The following is a 21,713-nucleotide window of genomic DNA, read 5'->3' on the forward strand; positions in this document are numbered from 1 at the left end:
CTTAAAGACATTTGCTGTTTATGAAACCTGTTGACATTTAATCCCTAACTAATACTTTCATCTAAGTTGGTCCAGCAATTACCAGGCCATTGCTATTTACAGCCCTGCTCTGCATTACATTGGAAATTTATTAATTTTTGATAGGCCACAGCACATGAGCCCATTTGTAAAAACAAGGACACCTCCTTAATCAACTTCTGACCATGGTACAGAGGAATGGGTCAATTTAAACAGTGCCAAGACTTCAGCTTAAGAGGTGAGAGAAGAGGGAATGAAGCACTGCCAAAATTATTATGAGAATAAAGGAGGATAACCACAGCAGAGAGCTCAAGTCACTGGCCCCAAAAGAGGGCACAGAAACCAGCAGCCAAAGTCCAGATCCTGGCCTGCTCATCCACTTTCATTCCAGTTCATACCAATGAGTGCAAACAGAAGTCAATGTAGTAAACCTTATACTGGGTGAAACACCTTGGGATGTCTGCAGAAGATAGTGTAGAAGAGCCTACAGTCTGCTGGTACCTTTTGGATTTCAGTTTTAATAAGATTATTGGCTGCAGCTTACTGCAAACTTGGCACAAAATATGGTGTTTCTTGAGGAGGAATGAAGAGTAATGCTCTCAAATGGACAGCATCTACAGATACCATTAGGAACAGACAATATATGAACAGAAAATATTCCAAAATAATCAAAGTTTTGTAAGGAGAAGGTTCTAGCTGAGAGAAATTGAAGATGGATGCACTTCCAAAGTCTCATCCATTTTTGAACCACATAAACCTGAGATTTTCATAAACTAATTATACAAATGACAGTCCACAAAGGCACATTTATAGACACAAATAAAACTCAAGTGTATGAGCAGGGTATTCTTAAAAAGCAACATGCAGAGAAATTTTAATTGAAGTGATCATCATGATATAACACCCAAGCAGGGAGGCAGTCATCACTTGCCCAAGAGCAGTACAAATCCAGGTTACATTCATATTTCAGCTCCCTCTACCAAAAGGCCAAGAACCACAACATCATGTTGAGTTCAGGGAGATGTCTCCTCCCACACCTCCAGCTCTTAAAACACCTGCAGAGGAACTCTGGTACAAGGCTGGTGGCACTGGCCAGGCAAAAACCTCACTGCTGGCTCTCTTCAAAACACCAAGCAAACAATATTTGAGATTCTTGGCTCTGTCCCCTGATAAATACAACTTTTCATTTTCCTGCTGTTATCTATAGCACTTCAGGCACAAAGCACAGCACATGGGAAGACACAGTAATCCTAAAAAGAAACCTCACACCCATGCCAGGTGTGCCACAAGCCATTGAGCCTGATCTTTCTCCTCCATCAAGCATTTTGGTCTCTGGGCTCTGTTATGAGCAGCTCTGAGATAATGGGTGTTACAATAGCCTAAAACAGACCTGAGTCCATAGTAGAGCACTTTGAGATCACCCATTCACAAAGTTCTTTCCAGAGATAAAATCCCTTACCAGCTTAGATGCTAATGAAACAAGGAAGATGACAAACTTTATTTAGTGCCTCAGAACAGGAAGACATGAAGCAGGACTTCTTTACAAGGGGTTGAGGTTTTTTTCCACTTTGTGTACAGCGAGTATTGTGAAAAACCTGAGTTTGAGGCTTGTCCTATAAAGTGAAATAAGTCAAGGAAATCTCTGACGTAGTACCTCTAAGATAAGCTTGCTGGGTTCTTTTAACAAAGCTTTGATTGATCAAGGCTCTCCACAAGACTAACTGTTGTTGACATTTTTATGAAGATTTTTGAGCAAAAGAGACTCAAAAGTCAAAAGGCTGAGCTGGGTAATTCAGAGGTCTTAAGGGTGTCTCACATCCCATGAGACAAAGCCCTAACAGGAGCTTAAAAGCTGAGACCCACTTGGAGTTCCAGTATCATCTCAGGTTCAGTGTTACACCACTAACATTCCTCCTTCAGTAATACAGAGAGTTATGATTAGTAATAATGTGAACCAATCAGTTTTTCATGGCTGATCTTCAAAGAAAACTGGAAGAGGAAGAAAAAAAGCTCATTTGTAACAGCCTAAGACTGAGTGACACCCAGCAGACAGAATTAAAACTGTATCACTCTGACTTCTCTTGAAGCTGGGAGTTAGGGATGGCATCCATTTGCAGAGCAGGTTTGCCAGAGGGCAGTGAAAATAAACCAGAGCCTTTTTTTTCCTACCAGGAGAAGAAAGAAAGAAAATTGTCTCCTATGAAATATACTGAGTTTGGTCACATGAGTGGGACCCAAACATAAAATACACAGGGATCTGTAATCCCTTCAATCTGAGCTAGGAAACATGAAACAAACATAGCACAAGAATAAAGCTAAACTACTTATTAAAAGCCTACAGTGTTTCTCCTCCTCCCACCTATTCCCTTTTCAAAAACATTTTCCTTTGTCTGTGCTCATCTCATCTGCACACTTCTTTCATTTCAGACAGTTGCTTTTTTTTTTTTTCTTTTTGGTCCATTCAAAGCTCTAACGTGTTTAAAGCAGGGAAAGAAAGAAAGAAAGAGAAATAGATTATCTCTGAATGCAGTTAACAACCTAACAACCACACTGATGAGCCAAAGAGGTCATGCCAGGAGGAGGGAGCTAGAGGGAGAACTCAGGAGGGTGGCTGTGACCAACTCCTTTGGGTGCTCCTCAGAGGGTGCTGGGCTCAACACCCACCAAACAACAATCTCAGGACTGGCTTTAACAAAGCAGAGGGGGAGAAAAACTCCCTGATGCAGTCCCAGGCTCTGAATTTTGCAGGATTTGCAATTTTAGGCAAATAGCACAGCGGTCAAACCATAGCCTGATCTATGGGTTCCTGGGAAATGGGTGCCAGGAGGGGGTCAGGGTGCCCAGCACATGATGGGTGTCAGCACGGTCACCTTCTCCTGCACACAGCTCTCCTTACCCAGAAACCTTTTTTAAGGGATTGTCCAGAGCATTGGCCAACCCAATAATTAAATAATCCCCAACTGCAGTGACTTTGCCTTTGGGCCATCGTCACTACTGGCCTGCCTGCCAACATAATACATTTTCCTTCCCCAGGATCACCTTTCACCAAAATGAAAACCTGCCCATATGTCATGTGCCACGCAAACAATCCAAAACATATTAGCAGCCCGGGGCAACCCTGATAAACATGACATAAGAGAGTCCACTTGGGATATTCAGAGCATGCCACTGACCTATTGGGGAATGCAGAGAAGGCAGGGGAAGCTCCAGTGGGTGCTTGCATTTGGAAAGCTTTTGGTCTTAGCACCCAGAGACTGCAAGCCCCAAGTCCCCTGTTCTTAGATGGAAATAAAGGAGCAACTACTTGGAAGCAGCTTGTTTCACGAGCAGCTTGACAAGATGAAAAATCTTTCAGGTAACTCCTCTGTAATCCCATAATACTAAGATGACCAAGCCCCCAGACGTGCACCTTATCCCTTCTTTCCCTGGCTCTAGGTCCAAGTCCTTGAACTGTGTAACACCAGGTTTAACTCCAGAAAAAGCCCCATCAGAGCCCCTGTCACATAAAGCACAAATCTGCTATGACCAAAAGAGTGAGAAGTCTTTTCATGTTCAGCCTTCTTTTGAGCTGGGCTTGTCTTTTTTTTTTTTTTCAAAATAAGAAAATTTAGCACTACTGAAAAGCCCTAATAGGTCCTGAACAGAGCAGAGGCTTCCACTGCTCACAGCTGGCATGGAGGCATCAGGAAAAAGCAACCCAAGTTTGTCCAAAGGTGTTGAAGTCTACAGGCAGCCATGGAAATAAAAAATAACACAGACAGAGAATAATGGCTTACAACCCAATATCATCACTGTCACAGCCTCCCTAAAAAGTGTCCATTCTTACAGCAAGTTTAGTTTGCCATTTGCTGATCTGGATTTCATGACAGGCACATTTTAAGTTTTGAGTGTTGCCAGGGGATCAGTGGTGTCTGACACACAAACTTTGAAGTTATCCAGTCCAAGGAAGAGGACTCACAGCATCTTTTGCTGCAGATTTTTCCAACCATAGCTGTGTTGTTCAAGCACAAGTTTGAAAGAGAAATTCTCTAATGCATGGAAACATTAAGATGCAAGTAGGAGCTGAGCAATGCTAAGCAGCCCTCAGAGCCTCTAATTTAATATGAACAGAAATATTTCAATTAATTTAGTGCATTTTCTACGCACCAGTTGTAGCATTCAGGAGGCACTGACTGGCATCAATAACATGATCAGAGTCCAAAACACATTAGAGAATATTGACACAGCAGTTTGATCCACTTTTGAGTGCAGGACAAAAATACTATGTTCCACTAGAGACTGTGTCTCCTTTAAAATCTGCCCAGACTTTGGGTCATCTGCCAGCATCTTAAACCCCACGATTTTCTGTTTGCCTTTAGTAGGCAATAGTTGTGTCCTGTTACTCAACCACATTAGAAAAGGGGTCAAAGACATCCTTGGTATTCTGGTAACAGCCCTACAGATGAACTTGCCAATCTGCACATTCAGCCTTCTGTGCAAAAAGTGAGGTATTACAGTGGTTATTAAATAATTGCTGTTACATTTTTATTTAAAAGTGGTGGTTTTTTCCCCAAGAACTCCTACAGTATTGTGTAGGATTTAGGAGAACAATAAAATGTCCTCTAACAAAGATACTGTTAAGAAAATTTATTTGCTAGGCTTTCAATAATTAAAATCTGCCTAAATAAATTACTCCCTGCTGCCCTAAGTTAATTATGTAAAAAAGATACCATTGTTGGTGACTCTCTTTTTTTGATGCTGATATTGAGTTAGACACCTAACAGAACAATTAAATTCAATGCTAAGCAACTTATTTATGTTTGGCTTACCACTGTTATTAATAAGAACATTATCTAAGTGACTGCCTTCTGAGAGCTCAGCTGATAGCAGTTGTTTTATAATTCATGTTTTCTTCCTACTGGCATGTTCTTCAGCTCTCTTTCTTCATAATCTTGGTTTTTCAAAGTAAAGTAATAGTACTTAGTGCCTCAGAAAGCCTTTGTTCAAGAAGATTCTGAGTGTGCAAGAAATAAGCATCACAACAGCATATTTTGTTAATAACTACCAGCCCTTTTACAATGCTGGTTTCAGAATTTAAAAACCAACATTTAAAATCTTTACCTGTATTTTATGAATAAGAAAACTGAGGCATAAAAAGAAGCAACATCTAAAACCTCCTGGTCAGTCAGGGGCAGAATCAGGAGCAGAACTCATTTCTGCATTAATGATTTCAGGTCCAAAAAAAAAAATCAGGTTAGGAACAGGAATGGAAGGGAACCCAAATCAGTGAACTACAATAAATACAACCCATGGTTCTGGTCCTATGTTCTTCTCAAGAAGGTTGTGGACCCTGGCAAGGCAATCTGAGGAGAGATGAACCAATTCTGTAGTATTGCTGGTCCTTCACTATATATATCCTGTGAGTTTCACCCTTCAAAATGCACAAGCTGAAAAGGGGCACAAAAAGCCCTTTTTGTGGCTGTTCCACACACACAACCTGTGTGAGAACAAAAAGAGATTCCCATTTTCACTGTTACTACTGAAGAGTCTGATCTTCAAAAAGACAAACACACCCAAAAAAATACATATGCAGTGAAATAAGAATTCTTTGTGTAGGGTATTACATGGGAATTGAAACCTGGCATATGAAATACATAAAATGTGGAGAGACTGAGGAAGACCATGGCCATTTGTAAATTTGTTTGTGTCAGCTGCATGATGGAACCAAAAGCTCCAATGCTTGGTGAGTCAGCACCCAAGTCAACATCAAGATTGGGAGTTTCCAGTGCTTATGGAAAACACCTAGAGTCAAGGGGATGGGAATAAATACATGTGTTTAATGCATCCTGGGTATCTGAAGAGTTGGAGTCTACCAGATGAACCAAAGTCAGATTCTCTGCTTTTTTAATGCAAACATTTTTATAGGCAGAAAAAGCAATGCCAGAGAAAAAAAAAAATTGATATGTTCAAGAATCTAGTGGGAATGGTATCTTGGATCCACCTGTCCTGTCTCTACTTCTGAGTGTATATTTATGTATGCACTTGCAAGCCAGCTGTGCAGTGAGTGAAAGATGGTCACAATTGGTAGCATTTCTTTTGAAAAAAATTAAAACATGGGATAAAACTTACACAAAATCCTCCACCACAGCAGTTGAATATCATCAAACTCCTTAAGAGCCTACACCCAGGTTATATTTGTCTGCAGCATAACCACCTGCTCATGGTTTACAGAGTGGTACAAATTTCACCCATGTCTTGTACTGTAAAAAACTCCACTGTTACTTCAAGAAGCCTTACATTAAAAAAAATTAATCAATGTAGCATTATAACAGTTTGCCCAAAGACATACTGTAGCACAGTAGCAGAGCTGGCTGTTGAAGTAAATAAAGATGTTTTAGGTTGTTTTACTGCACTTCTATTATTTTCTTCCATTCTGCAGGCCATCTTTTGTGTAACTCCTTTCATTTATTTATCCAGGAGGAACACAAGCTTTTCCCAAAGAACTCCTGAAGATATCCAGAGGATTTGTCTCCCAGGAAACCATCAAGCCACCACTTTGCAAAGGCTATTTGAACATTTGTTCACTAAAGAAGGTCTGCTGTACCAAAGCAACCAGTTGACAAATAGACTCAAATACAAGTACATCTGAACAAGTCGTAAGACTTCTACAACAAGCAAAGGGAGAACACCTAGATGAAAGACACTGATCCCATCCAGCCCCTGGTGAAGCCAGTGGACCAGTACTGCCTAGCACAGACCTGTCTTTTCTAGCTCTATCTTGGGCAATTCTAAGAGGCCTGGAGGAGACAAATGGATTTATGTTCTTTGGTGGGCAAGAACAAACCAGAAACCACCAGCAACAAGATCCCATCTTCTGAGGCTCACTGTGCAAATAAGCTTTCTGTTTTCATCTTCCCCATGCTATTTTTAGAACCTACTGGCAGTGCCAGATGTCTCTTTAAAAGACTCTGGAGTTGGGTTTCTAACCATGTGCTTGCTGGCCACAGATGCTGAAGATGACAGCCCCGTGGGAAAAGCCCCCCCATTGTTAAGATGACATTGTTCAAAAAGCTTTGTTTAAAAATAGTTACTCACAGCATCTTGAGTATTTCCACATAACAGCCAAGGATCCTGTCTGCCTGGGCACTCAGCTCAATGCTCATGGTGCTGCAGGTAGGGCTGACCATCAAGCAGTCAATCAGGTTGGGCTCGCTGTCATTGCCCACGTTGGCTGTCAGCTTCTGGTTAGCCGTGTTGTTACGTTCCACTTCCACGTGGATGTCATTTGAGGTGACAATGACAGGTTTGAGACGGGATTCAGTCAAGGTGGCCTCTTGAGAGACCAGGTCAGGACTCGTGTGGAGAAGGCGGAGGGGGAGATTGGGCTTTCGGTCACACTGCTGCTGGCACCCGTTCCGGATTTCCTTCAGGCTTGGCGAGTTGTCTCGACTGAATTTTAAAAATAAACAAGTCATTTTCAATAGACAGACACAACAGGAGAGAGAAAGCAACACTGAGAAGCCAAGATCTTTTGCAATTCCCCACTGCGTTTCACCCCAGCCCACCAGACTGTTTTCTCCTGGGTAATCAGATTACCGAAATCAATTAACAACATTAAAAGGACTGTTCTGCAGCCCCTACTCTACAAAGATGAATTGACATGCCAGTTTAGGATAAAGGTGAACTTTTCCATCCAAGTTTTGCAAAGCTGTAAGAGAATCCATGCCTAAGTATCCATCTGTAAATGCCCAGACATTTGTCTGCAGCCCTTGTGTCTGGAATTTTTGTTGGACACCAAGCAGCTCCTGTCCATGTTCTACCATGAGGAAAGTCAGATAGGCACAAACAGGAAACACAGCAGAGGGGAACCCTCAGTATCTACTGGAAACTGGACTGTGTGTCAAAAACTGAGCCCCCTATTTAGCAGTTAAGTCAGGAAGCAAAATTTTCCACAGTAATGAGCAACCAGCTCAGGTTCAAAGCTGTAGAAACAGAGGAATTTACACACAACCCTGTCTTCAGGACTTTAGGTGTAACGCATACTTCATGTGCCAGAAAGGACACTGACAAAACAGACACTGCTCTGGGTAGTGCTTAATTCCCAGAATTCCCATCTTCTGCTGGCCTAAAAGGTCTGCTTAGAGCTGCAGCCTGCCTTGGTGGAGTAGCTCAAGAGTGGCCAAAATCATCACCGAGCTGGCTGCTGAGCATCATCCTGAAAGGCAGCTCACAGCTTCTGCACTGACAAGTGCTGAGCTCCTCAGCTCTTTGCCTCACCAGCACTGCCCCCATTTCCAAGCATGGGAACCATGGAAGTGCAACCCCAGATTGTCACACTTCCTGCCTCAGAACATTCCACAGTGAGTGCAAGTGAATGAAGGTTCAGCATCTTTCTGGATTTCAAGCACATAAAGTGTAACAAATACACTCACAGATCTACAGAAATATTGACCAGAACTCAAATTAGCAAAGAGTAGAGTGAGGACAAAGGAACCTTTTTCACCCCCCCACACCCACAGTCACACTGAGCTCATTTCTAGATGCCATGGGTTTGGGATGAGCTGGGAATTCATACTGACCTGTTGATAAATTCCTCGTAACACGAATAAATGGCTGCTAAGCAGACAGCTACAAGATTGGGCAGGACCCTGGGATGGGGGCATTGTCCAGTTGGACCGTGCATGCTGAAAAACAAAAACCAAGATGACATTATTCTGAGGAAGATTTTTTTTTGTGGGCAAAAACAGTTAGACAGAACAGAGGGTGCCAGAACTGGAGAGACAGCCCTGGGGAAGGGCCTTCAGAAGGGCCATAAAAGAGTTATTTTAATCCCTACCAATGGCCCTATTTTGAGGAAGGCTAAGCTGCATCCTCAGTTTATTTGATGGGATACCACACCAGTCCCCTCAAAAGCTCACACTACTGAGTATTATGTGGTCTAAAGTTAACAGAAATCTCTTTGCAGAGGCTCTGAGTCTAAATGTATAAAAAGAACATACACACAGCAAAGTGAATTTGCTTCCAGTGTGGAACAAGGCAAAAAAACGCAGCCATATTTGAAAATTGGTTTTAAAAAGAAGAAAAATAAAGATACTTAAAAAACATTGTTTCATGGACTCATGTAATTTCTTTGCTGTTTATCAGTATCAAAAAGGACCAGCTATTCCTAGCAGCCACTAAAGAGATGATCAGGGCTGGGAGAAGTAACAGAGTGAAGGGAATACACAGGGCTGGAAATATGCCACCAATGAAATGTAACTAACCTATGAATAAACTTCTTCACCACCTCCATTCCAGCATTCAGTTCATTCAAAGCAAGAATATACTCCTGAGTAAACAGCCGCAACCGAGGGCACTTCCCAAAATCCTGTCCAAAAAGAAGAAACACCAAAGATGTTGAAACGTGCCTGCAATGTACATCAAAATGGGATTATCAAAAGAAATCAACTCGAGCACAAACAAATTTTTTTTTATTAAGCTGACAGCTTCAAGAGCACAGTTATCACTGGATGTTGAAGTAACATTCTTCTCAGTAATAATGACAAGCTTTCCAACTCTCCTGTTTCTCCCATACCCACCTTGAAACAAGATGTGTTCAGTAGGAAAATAAAAATCCTACCTGCACTTGTATTTGTACACTTCACTTTGTAACTTTATTTTGAAATGCATTTTTTTGTTGTTTTGCATTTTTCCATCACTGCCTTTTTAAAAATAACTGCTTCCACTCAAAACTGCCATTTTTTAAAAAATGCAACTCAAAAAATATTTTTTTACTTCCATGTTTGACATCTTACCTATTCTGGTTTCAGAGAAAATCTTTTTGATGTGCAATCAATAAGTGATAGTTTATAAAACCAGAAATCAGTTCTTCAGTCACTTTCTTTAAATCCTGCAGTGGGAAAGGCACCTGCTAAGTGAAACCCTGCATCTCCTCGCATCACCTGCTATTTTTAGATGTGAAAGGAGTAAAATCTGCTGTCTGGTGAGTGTTATTCTACAGCACATTTCTTCACATTTACACAGGTGTAACCTTATTATCCAGGTGTTCCATGAGTATAAAGCTAAATTTCCAAGGCCCACTGAGGACAAAGGAGCCCTCCCAGTCATCCCTCAAGCAGCTGGCTCTGAAGGAAGAGTCATCCTGAAAATATAAATGGCAACTGACATTTTAGAGAAATGCCCTAAGTGGTGACAAACTGCTGGTCTGAAAAAGGGAAGATACACTCCCAAAGCAGTGAAACTTCATTATTTATTTTGGTGTCAGGTACTTCTACAGCACAACCTGCATTACTTTCTCATAGGGGTCACAGCTAGAGAAAATTACTGAAAATGTGAACACAAACCTAGGCAGAACAAGGTCTCCTTCATGTCTGTGTCATGCTTTGCTCGTGCTGAATGGCTGCCTGATAACTTCACAAGGAAAGGGCTTATGGGCAATTCCAGAGTTGGCATTACAATTAAAAACATTAAACTTCTAAAAACTCCTTCAGGGAAATGCAAATATATTTGGGTCAAAGGCATGAGACCATATGTGCTTTGTATATCGCTTGGTGCCATTTAATTTCCTGAACACTCCTTGCAAAACAGCTTCTGCAGCTGTAATTTGTTTATGACATTTTTCAACATATGTTGGTGTCCTGGCAGAAGTTAGAACAAAGCTCCAAAAGGATATCACTGCTGACCTCTATAAAATATAAGATCTTTCTAAATATAACATGATGCTCTGTCACCATCCCAGATGGTAATACACACTATTAATACTGTTTGCTCAAAAGAACCCCACCCAACACAAAACAATACTGCTTATATTTTAAAAGTTGGTCTGAGCCTACAAACAGATGAAATCCAAAGACACTGAGAGGTTGCTGAGCACTCCCCAAACAACTCAGCACACAACAGTCTGCACATCACCAGTACTACCAGCAAGACAAACAGCTATCCTCACTCTTTTGAGATCTCAAAATGAGACCTAAATGAAACACTCTTTCTCAGTTTTATAGGGGATTTTGCATATTTATAGGTGAGAAACAGAACAGAACTTGTCATGAACTTATCGAAGACCACACAGTAAATTAGCAGCAGAGGTGGGAACAGAGTTGGTCTCCTGCTGCAGGCACAGTGAATTGCATGGGGCCTCCTAAGGTTATGGAGTTTACTGCCAACAATACTGTCCCCCTAAAGAATAACTTTATTACATGCACACACACACATTCTCTGAAAGTCTATTCAGTACAGTAGTCCCTAAAGAGCAGTAAAGTGCCCATATCCACTCCAATTAATATAAGACACCATAAATTCTCTGACTACACACTGTGGTACAGACATGTTGATTTTCAATCTGCAAATGTTAAGTATGGTAAATATACCCAATTCTCTGAAGCCAAGCAAATACAAGTAGTACACTAGGCATTGAGATTTTATTTGAGACCCCTCAAGAGCTTGGGATGCTTTAAAAAAAAATCTGTCGGGGATCCAAGAATAACATTTACAGAATATTTCATTGAACACTACAGAATATTTAAAAATGTTTACATGTCTGCAGAGTGCAGGCACAAAGCCAGGAATATGACCTTTTTGCCATCCTGGGCTTTCTATGTAGTTCTGTAAACTCAAGGAGTTAAATAATAATACTGCTATAAAAACAAAAATATGAACTGTTTTCTACTGGGTTCATGCTGTACACAGTAGGGCTGCAGATGGTCTCTAAAATTATATCAGTTAGTGACAAAAAGTTGATTGTGTGGTTACTGATGTATGAGACTCATCCTCAGCCAAATCAACTGTCTTAAATACTGTATTTTATTTATTTGTTACTCTGCCACAACATTGGGGAATTAAAATTTCTTCATGTGACTTAAAAAAACATAGCATGAAATTTAATAAGTCACAAAGGATGGAGGACTGGGAAACACTCAGATCTCTCTTAGGAAAGGCATATGGATCACATAAGAATATATTCAGAGTCAGTGAGTGAAAATGTGGCAGGGCAGCCTCCTAGAATTTATTTCAATCACTAGCAAGGAACTGATCAGCAATTAGAAGAGAGAATGTGTCATAGGAAAGAAGAATAACAGCATGACAGAGAGCAAGATTCCTGGAACAAGACAGAAAATGAGTAGCAGAAAAGAACACGGAAATCCAGGAAGCCTTGGTAAGAACTCAACAGACATGAGCCTGAAGAAAAATGGAAATCCAGAGAACTGGAGGTATCTTTAAAAATGTTGAGGGCATCAGTCTCAAATCAACAAAGTGCCTATTCTGACTTTCCTATTTATTTTATTTTAAACCCATTATAAAAAGTATCACAGTAACACTTCTACAGACCAACCAAGTGCCCCTAACACGTGCTCACCATGTTGTGTTTGAGAATCCTCTGTACCACCGGTGTGAACACTTCTATCACAACCATGGACCGCGGGCGCTCTCGGCAGTGCTGTAACGAGCAATGAGTCATTTGGTGAGCTGCAGAAGTTATGAAGATGAGTCTCCTGTGGCTTCACACCCCACTCATGGATTACCCAAGATTAACAAAGGCTAAATTATTCTTTCCTGGGTTAAGGTACTCATAACACTTCTATGGATTTACTGGAATCGTAGAACGGTTTGAGTGGGACAAGTTTTTAAAGATCATTTAGTTTCAACCCCTCTGCATGGGCAGAAGACCTTCCACAGGACCAGGTTGCTCAAAGCCCCATCCAACCTGGCCTTGAACATTTCCAGGGATGGGACAAGAACTTAAGAACTACAAGAATTCCTTTCCCTACTTCCTATTTTCCACAAAACTCACTGGAATGTAGTATTTTTGAGGCTTGTACCCCTTTTGTCGCATTTAGCTGAAACTTGCCAACAGTTTTAAAAGTCAAAGGGTTGAGTACAAAAAGTTATGTAGACACAGGCAATGTAATGGAACAAAAGTGATGAAATTTGCAGAATACCAACATGCCATTCTACTATCAGAGGCTAAAACATACTTTAATAATGAATTACTGACTGATACAAGTTGGGAAGGACCTTTGCAGGTCATCTGGTCCAATCTCCCACTCAAGACAGGGCCAGTTTTGAAGGTGCATTAGACTTCTCATCAGCCTTGTCCATTTCAGTTCTGAAAAGGCCATGACCCTGCAACTATAGACAGCTTCTCCCACATATTTAGAGATAATTATGTGCCCACCAAAGGCAAAAAAAAAAAATTAGGAATAAAAACATCTTGAGTCCGCAGCTGGATATGACCCTCAAAGTGAGTTATAAAAATGCAACAGTCTTGACTTAATTCCTGTAGGAAGAAGCTGCTGCTGCTGCTGAGTAGCTCAGGATGGGAATTATAAGCAGCACTCAGAATGTATACCCAGACATCAGTGAGCAAATTTTAGTAGACTCAAAACTGAAACACAAAGAGGCCTAGAGGAACAGCAGTATTTTCACATTCAGAAGCTCTGCATTCCAGAATACTCAGATATTCACAGAAAAGATGCAAAATGTGGCACAAGAAGGGATTCACCAGGGAAGAGGATGTCTCCTTATGATCTTCCCACTACCATTACCCCGTGACATAATATCATTAGGGCTGAACTGTGCATCATATTACCAACTCATCTGAACACAGTGACTCCAATCGTTTTTGCATTAGCTAAAGAGAACATGCAAGTAGGACATCTCCTGTACTCAGACTGGGGTGTGGGAGTGAAGATTTTAACTCTCACAGAGTATCAAGACTGTACAGTCAGATGTAGTAAGGATATGCATCTATTTATCATGATGGTGCTTTTAAGTTTTCCAGCATCTTTGGTTGTTGACCAAAAACTGGAATCGATTTGGGCATATTCCATTTGGGTAAGGAGTTAAATTAAAAAAACAACCCCCCCCTCAAAGAACTACACTCACATACAACTATGAGATTTCAGAAAGCAAAGGTGTTCTGATACCTTGCAGAAAAATTCACAGAGGTCAGGAGGAGGATGGTTGTTTTCCAGCAAAGGTGCAATTGCCTTTAAAAGAAAGACAGAGAAAAATTTAATTAGAGGACTGCAACTGGAGCAAGAATTTTGCAGGGATATATTTTTCTTGAAGAAAAAAAAAAGCTTACTTTTTATAAAGAAGAACACAAAAGCATCAGTGGAGAAATTAGAAGTGGGCTATGTGTTCATTTCATGTGAAAGTTCAAGCACACTGCTGTAAAAACCCTGGAAATTTTTGCTTTTACCTACATCAGTGTAAATAGATAAAACATAAAGCAGTACAATTTTTATAATTGTTTTAGGATGTAAAACAGGATGAATCCAGCTCACTGTTTCAGTTATAACATCTCCCTTAAAAGCAAAAAATTGAAAAACACCAAACCCACATCCTTTATAAAACAGTTCGAGCTCTTTTTTGTGAGAAATAACTTAACTGCACTGCTCTTACCCTGGAGGACACTATTCATCAACATGAAGCATCTAACTTTGGGCAAGTGGAGATCAACCATTCCTTCTTTGTTGCTACGCAAACCAATGTGCTTATGGGCAGTAAACACATTAGAGGTCATCCCTGCCACTGAGGGTGTAATGAACTTATGTTGTTGTTACTTCCTCTGTACATTAGAAAATGGTCCTAGAACAATGTATTCTCTCTATGTGATGGTGCCTTCAGGCTTTTCCAGTCTTGAGCTAAAGGGATTCCCAGTACCCACTTCAAAGCAAGACTCTAAACACAGCAGCTAGGACATTTTGTATTAAGCAACTGAACACCAGATATTTCATTTGGATGGCACTGGGAGTTTTACAAAGGCAGCCTGCTTTGGTTTTGCTCTCCCTCTCATCACCTTAAGGATTTCAGTCCTGGTGAGGCTGCTTGCAATGACCACGTTTCACAATAGCCATTTTCACAAACAGGTCAAGATTAGTGTGAATTTTAACAATGAAACCCAAGCACAACTGCAAAGCTCTGTTTTGGTTACATATAGCATTTGTGAAGTTTCTGCTCATTATTCTGTGCCACCTTGCTGCAACTGTTCACTCTTCCTCTGGTGGTGGTCCAGCAACAGTCTGACTGATGGAGAACACAACATGGCTCAGTGGAACTACAATATCCTCACTCACTGATGCTGTCCCCTGAATCCAGCTTTTGGAGTGTTTTATTTATAGGACCTGTCAAACCACAGGAACCATATACTGCAAAATCACCAAGTGTTTACACTTGTCCTGTACATCAGGGATGTAACTGCCTGGTTGTCAGCCTAGGAAAGATGAGCTTTGTTGTTCCAGCCCAATCCTTACTGCATTTAGGGAATGACCACAACTGACATTGTCTAGCAAGTCACAGCTCCACCTGTACCATCAGTGTGGAAGAGTGACAGCATGAATGCACTCTGTGTTCTCCTCCTGTATGCTGCAGTTAACCAGAAACTTGCTTTCTGGCCTTGACCTCTTAGGGCAACACGTGCCTCTTTTCCAGGAAAGGATAAATCCTAATATTAATCTGCTCCAGCACCATCTAGAGAAGGAAAGTTGGTTGCACTGGTCTGGCAAATCACTGCCTACTTTTAAGATACTACATAAATACACAGCATTAGCAGTTAGCTCTGAATGCCCAGAAACTGCCTTCTTACTGGTTCAGGCAGAACCTACAAAAGGGCAAGACTTGAACTGAAGAAGCCACCACCCATCACTGCTGAATAAGGTATGCTGAAAGGACCTTTGAAGGCCACCTTTTTCAGCTTCCCTCCTCACAGCAGGGCCACCTTACTTCTTTTATTTGAAAAAAAAACCCTTCCCCCAAAACAGCCTGGAGGACTGAATTTTACCCCTGGCACTAGAGTAAAGTGAAAGCTGTTGCAGATCTCAAAAAAAAAAAGTAAATTAAACTTATCTCGGTGACTGATTCCAACTAAAGTGGTATGTTAAGCAGCAGTTAAAACATAATTCACACCTCCTGGCAGCTGCATGCCACCTTCTCATTCCAGAAAGAGTCACAGAGATGATGTGATACAATCAGGTAGTAGTGATGGCTCCAGATTAGATTACTGGGAAAAACTCCTGGAAATTGCCAGTGACTGCAATTAAATTAAAGTGATGGGAAACCAAGTTTCACCCCACTGGTAATTTGTTAAGATTTTAAATTTTGTTGCACAGCCATTTGATTCACTTATTTCTATGTCTAAATAAATGCAACCTACAGGAAAGAAAAAAAGTTGAAGAGGGTATTTTTATAAATCAAGCAAGCAGGGGGTTAAACTGCAGTGACATATACCCATACCCACACTTAGAAAAACAATCACTTGCTCACATACCATCAGCAATGAAGACATTCTGTATATGGCAGCATTAGCCCCTCAGGAAACTATTAAGCCTAAGGGTTTTATAGGGCACATCTGGAAATGATGTTTTTTGGCTATTTAAAGTACATATATAGATATGAACATTGCATAGTGTAGCCTGGTAAGGAGGCCATTTTGGGAGAGAATTAACCCTCAATGTGCTGTGCTATTTCATATAAGCACACAAGGAAATTATTGTTACTCATCTATGAAACAAGACAAGAAGAATGACAAAGCCACACAAAAAACAGTAGAACTAAAAATGGTTTTGATTCTGCCTTAGTTCACCAGCATTAGTGGAAATGTTTTCATATTGCCCTACTTCACTGAGGCAGAAGCAAACGTTAACAGAAGTGTTATCAAACAATACAGAGTTGTCCTCATTTTAACAGATACTCACCACAATAATGCTCTCGTGGTCTTGAGTGGTTAAGTTGTTGTTCTGAAAGAGTTGAACAGAAGAAGTGAATGAGCAAAGAGCACTCTGAGTTGGCACATCAGCACACAGAGTGCTCTCAGCTACCATTAGACACAAGCAGAAAGGTTCAAGATTGCAATGGTCTAGTTGAAGAAATTATCAAATTAAAAGCATTGTCTTAAATAAGGTGGTATATTATCTACTATGAGGGGCTGTGAAAGCTTCTGTTCTCTCCAGACTCAAGCCACCCCAACCATAAGAGCAGAGCATACAAACACCAGGATGCCACAGTAGGTCTCCATCAGCTGGAAAATCAAAGCTAGCAATATATTTCTTAAAAATCTTAAGACAGCCAATATATTTCTAAGAAAATTAATAAAATAATTGTTGTGCTGTTGTATATCATATAATCATGTGTTGACAGTAAGCTAATTGCTGCAGTTTTCCTGAAACAACTTCTTCAAATTTACTGAAAGCCACCTATGCTACCACCTATGCCTAAGATTTTGCTTTTGGCTTTCTCAGCAGCATTATCCATTCAAAGCTGTGAGCTGCTAAGAGCTTGGCCTACTGCAAGAAAAATAGCTAGCAACTTTTTTTTTGCTTATCACAAATCTTTACACATCAGAACTAAGACATGAAAAACCTGCTTGGCTTACATTTCCCATCTATGGAAAGTTAAGTATTGGAAATAGATGCTATAAAAGGAAGATAGATACCTCTGAAGAAGGAAAATATTTTTCTTTGACAGAACTGGTAATAATAAAATAGCTGCACAATGAATTTATTGTTATAATGCTACAAGAATTATTGGTCATACAGACAAAGCCAGTGGACTAGAAGCCAAGGGGAGCTTTACCACTGACTTGAAATAAGACATATACCAGACCCATAATAAATTTATGATAACTAATGAACAAAAAAAAAAAAACCAAAAAAAAACCCCCCAAAACTCAAGACAAGTGTGTTTTGTTTTTAGAAATCTACTTAGCATGGGTCAAATTCTCCTTCTCCCCAGCAAGTACAAATTCCACATAAGTCAGCAGAAGTCACGAGTATACTCAAAGGCAGAATTTTGACAGCCCAAGTTAAAATAAAACCCACCCACAAACTTTTAACTGTTCATCTCATCTAAATGTAAAAGTTCCCTGCATGAGCACTGCTGAGGTCATACCTCTGAGAGCAGTTTTGAGACAATCTCCAGTGGTGCTTGGTGAATGGAATCATCCTGAAGGGGAGATGTCAGTGCCATGTCCACCAGCGTCCTGATCTCCTTCAACACCACCTCCCAGCGGCCGGGGTTACTGAGCACCTTCTTGTACTTGTAAATCTTTTTCTGGAAGAAAATTGAAAAGGTCACACTGATACCACCATAAACTCCTTGAAAAAAAAAAATAAAAAAATCCTGAGTGGAAATGTGCGTCCTACACGCAACCGTCAAGTGGGCTGCTTTGTATTTTGAGTTCTGCCTTTTTTGTTTGCTGAAAAGCTACACTTAAAACATTTGAATGGAAAGTTAACCTCATACATCAAAACCAGTTTCTATTGTGGAAGCAATGGAAAACTGTGACTCCCTTTTTTTAAATTTTAAAGTAAAGGATTTTTTAAGCTTCAGAGCATCTTGCTTTTTATCATCTCCTCTTGCAAAGACCTTTTACCTCAGACTAATAACATACCTGTTATGACACTGTTTCCAAACTGTAGGTCCTTTAAAAGGGAATTAGTCATTAAGAAAGGGAGAAGAGAGGCCATCACAACATCATGCCACAGACATTTTATTCTACATTGCTAATTAGTGAATTCAAATTCAAAAGAATTAAAATCAATTTCAAAGTGAAAAGAGTCCAGTAGACCGACAGGATTTTTTTTTTTTTAAACCTGAAATGTTGCATTGTCACCTTCCAGTCGTAACAGAAACTAACTTGAAAAGTCTCCAACTCTTCCACACAACAGCATTTCCACTCTCAAGAAAAGCATTCCTGGCTGCCTAATCCCATCTGTCCCAGTCCTCTGCAAGCCCCTGCCTTACTCCTGGCCATGCCCAAGCTACTTCAAGGATTGACCCATCCGCAGGACAGCTGGATAAACAAGACAATTCTTACCTCCTCAGCAGCCATGCTGCCACAAAAGACTGGAACAGAGGCTGCTCTGTATTATAAATAGTACTCTTTAGAGAAAATCCACCCTCACACCAATTCCCAGAGGTGGCTTGGTGAAACTCTACAAGTCCAAGGAAACGACGATGAGCGTCAAAACGCCACTCCCAGTGAGAGCACGAAGTGTGGATGGAACCAGGGGAGGCTTTGGCAAAGCAGGGAGTGCTGGAGGCAGGGCTGGAGGCAGCCGACAGCCAGGGAGCTGGCAGGGCAGAAGCTCTGCCGGCAGCAACCTGCGAGCAAGCACCAGGACTGCAGCCTCTCTGTTCAGTTCACATGCCCCGTGCTCCTCTCTGCCTGCGAATCTGGTCCTCTGCTCAAAGGGATGCCAAGAAGTCTGGATACAGCCTCAGGTTTATTAAACGACATGGGCTGGGCATTTCTCTGTTTACATGAAAACATCAATGTTTTGCACTAAAAATGGATCTTGCATTCCTTGGGAGCATTTCCAGGGAAACAAAAAAAAAAAAAAAAAAAAAAAAAAAAAAAAAAAAAAAAAAAAAAAAAGCCAAAAAAAAAACCTGCCTGTGTCGTGCAGCGTGTGGATTCGGCTGCACGCCTCGGGTTGGGCATGGTCAGTGTAATAAGGGCAGAGGACTTTGCAAAGGGCTTGGCCAGCTTGGGTTTGGTTTGTTTTTGGAGCTCTCCTGCTACATGGCATTTCCCCCTCCAGTCACCCAGGGCAGCCCCTGCAGGAACCATCTGACCAGGCTGGCTCTCTGCTTATCAGCTGCTTCCTTCCCACCCTGGCAGCAGAGCCAACGCTCAACAGAAAACACAGCCACCTCAGTACCCTATCCCTAACACAAGAGAGAACAATACAGAAAATACCCATTTCAGATGCCTTGGGTTTGTCCACGCTGTTAGAAGGGGGAGAGCAGGGTGGCACTGGGCTAACAAATAAATCCAATTATCTTTTTAATTAAATTCGCGCAAGTACAAAAGCACGCTGGCAGTATTTCACATTTTCAGTGCATTTGAAGACACTGAAAAGCTAAAAGAACATAAAAACATGCTCTGTGGATACTGTCAAATGTGTTTGGGATTTCAGAATTGAACAAAAATCTTTGTGCTTCTGAGCTCCTTGGGGCAGGGAGGGTCCACCAGCATTTTTAAGCTACCAGCACTACTTCAACCATCATCACAGATTTCTTGGACCTTTAGGAAACTTGAATAATAAAAGTTTAATTTCTCTTATTCATGCAGTTCCATTTTATTTAGGGTCTTTGCTAGAGCAGCACCAAATAAAATGAAACTTCAAAGCCAACCAGGCAGCTTTGTAACTTGAAGCAATTCTTTTCTGACTAATTGACATGAAACAAAGCTAGCTCAACAAATACAGTTTCCACATTGAAATTTATTCCTTGCTCCTGTCCTATGAAGAAATGAACTCCAAAGCAGAATCCAAAGCTGGATAAAAAGCTGGGGGGAAGGGGAAGCACGAGAGCAAGACCACTAGGTCATTGTATCCCTGCCTGCTCTGGGCAGCCCCTTACTTGGGTGAGCTACAACATGATTTCAGAGAGCATCAAATTCAGCCTAAGGGACAGCTGCTGAAGGAAACCTTCTTGCCCAACAGGACACTGCTCAGACAACCTCACCACAAATATCTTTCTGCTGCTGTCAAATCCATTCTTGCCTGCAGGGGCGAAGGGGGGAGGGGAGGGGAGAGAGAAGCAAGGGAAATTTCCTTTCCCTTTTACAGATGTCCATTAAAAATTAAAATTCTGATGATGCTGATGGACATAAAAAGAAAAGACAGCAGAAGCTGCAGTCCTTGCTAGGCAAGGGAGACTTACAAAAGCTGCTGCTCACACCAGGCAGACGGTGACTCAAAGGGAGCATCAGGGGACAGCTACCTTGGCAGAAAAAACACTGAGCCTGCCACAAGCTGAAAATCCAAACTTATCAGTCTCTGCTTCACATTTTCAGCACAAAGGGTTGCGCCACACTGATCTACTGAGCCGTAATCTGCAAGCCACATTACAGAAGCCTTGAATGATGGTGGGAAAACAGCAGGAAATAAATAAATAAAGAGAGGAACCATCCCCAAGAGGGTTGAACTCTGCTATCCTGAACCTTTGCCCATGGTTACGCTGCTGTTTTTCTCAGCAGAATGCTTTTCAGTGTTGAGCGCCGTGCTGAAAGCCTCAATTAAAGCTTGAAACCTATCAGTGGGTTACAGAAGCAATTTGCTGTGTATCAGCAAGCATTTAGCCAACACCAAGCCATCTGCTCCATTCTACCTGTGCTGACACTGGGGCAAGGAGAAACAATCACTCATGAGCTCAACAGCAAAGCTGCCTGGTAAAGACACCTCTCAGCTAACAGGAGTGTCAACACACACCAGGAGTTGGTTCCCCCTGGATGTTGGTGTAAAAGATGCCTTCAGTTGCTGAAAATACACATTTATCATTAATAGAGTGTACAAGAAAAACATTAGACGGTTTCATCGGGATTGCCCTAAAAACAGCAGTTCCTGAGACAATTTATGTGAGTGAAAATAACCCATACCAATTTGGAATTTGACCCTCCCGGTCACTGACCAGCCAGAACCACACGGCAAACACGATCCCAAAATCTTGCTCTGCTGACTTGAAAAGCAAAACCACTGAACATAATAAGTATCCAGAAGAAGGAATGTGGGAAATAAGTGAAACTGACAGGGCATCCTTCATTCTCCAATCACTCTAATTAATTAACTCTTGCAGAAACACAAGGACACAAGTCTCAACCCTCTTTTAGGCAAGGAGGAAGAACTGAAGTCCACATGTGAAAAATTACTTTTCCAGTGTTATTAAGCAAGCAAATGTGACATAAATCTGTGAGCAGTAGGTTTTGACATCAG

At 41.2% G+C, this 21,713-nt stretch overlaps 1 protein-coding gene across 3 annotated transcripts in view; it reads right to left on the reverse strand.

The window, feature by feature from the left end:
* Positions 1-21,713, reverse strand: part of CMIP (c-Maf inducing protein) — a 128,762-nt gene that overhangs the window by 15,831 nt on the left and 91,218 nt on the right. For all 3 annotated transcript variants that reach the window (XM_071756640.1, XM_071756639.1, XM_071756638.1), the window contains 7 exons: positions 17,884-18,045; positions 16,692-16,733; positions 13,920-13,982; positions 12,350-12,430; positions 9,261-9,364; positions 8,577-8,681; positions 7,093-7,446 (listed from right to left, as the gene is read on the reverse strand). In XM_071756640.1, the coding sequence (XP_071612741.1) occupies positions 7,093-7,446; positions 8,577-8,681; positions 9,261-9,364; positions 12,350-12,430; positions 13,920-13,982; positions 16,692-16,733; positions 17,884-18,045 (911 nt within the window). The remainder of the gene's footprint in view (positions 1-7,092; positions 7,447-8,576; positions 8,682-9,260; positions 9,365-12,349; positions 12,431-13,919; positions 13,983-16,691; positions 16,734-17,883; positions 18,046-21,713) is intronic.

The sequence above is a fragment of the Heliangelus exortis genome, chromosome 13 (genome assembly GCF_036169615.1).
Source record: "Heliangelus exortis chromosome 13, bHelExo1.hap1, whole genome shotgun sequence".
Lineage (NCBI taxonomy): Eukaryota > Metazoa > Chordata > Aves > Apodiformes > Trochilidae > Heliangelus > Heliangelus exortis.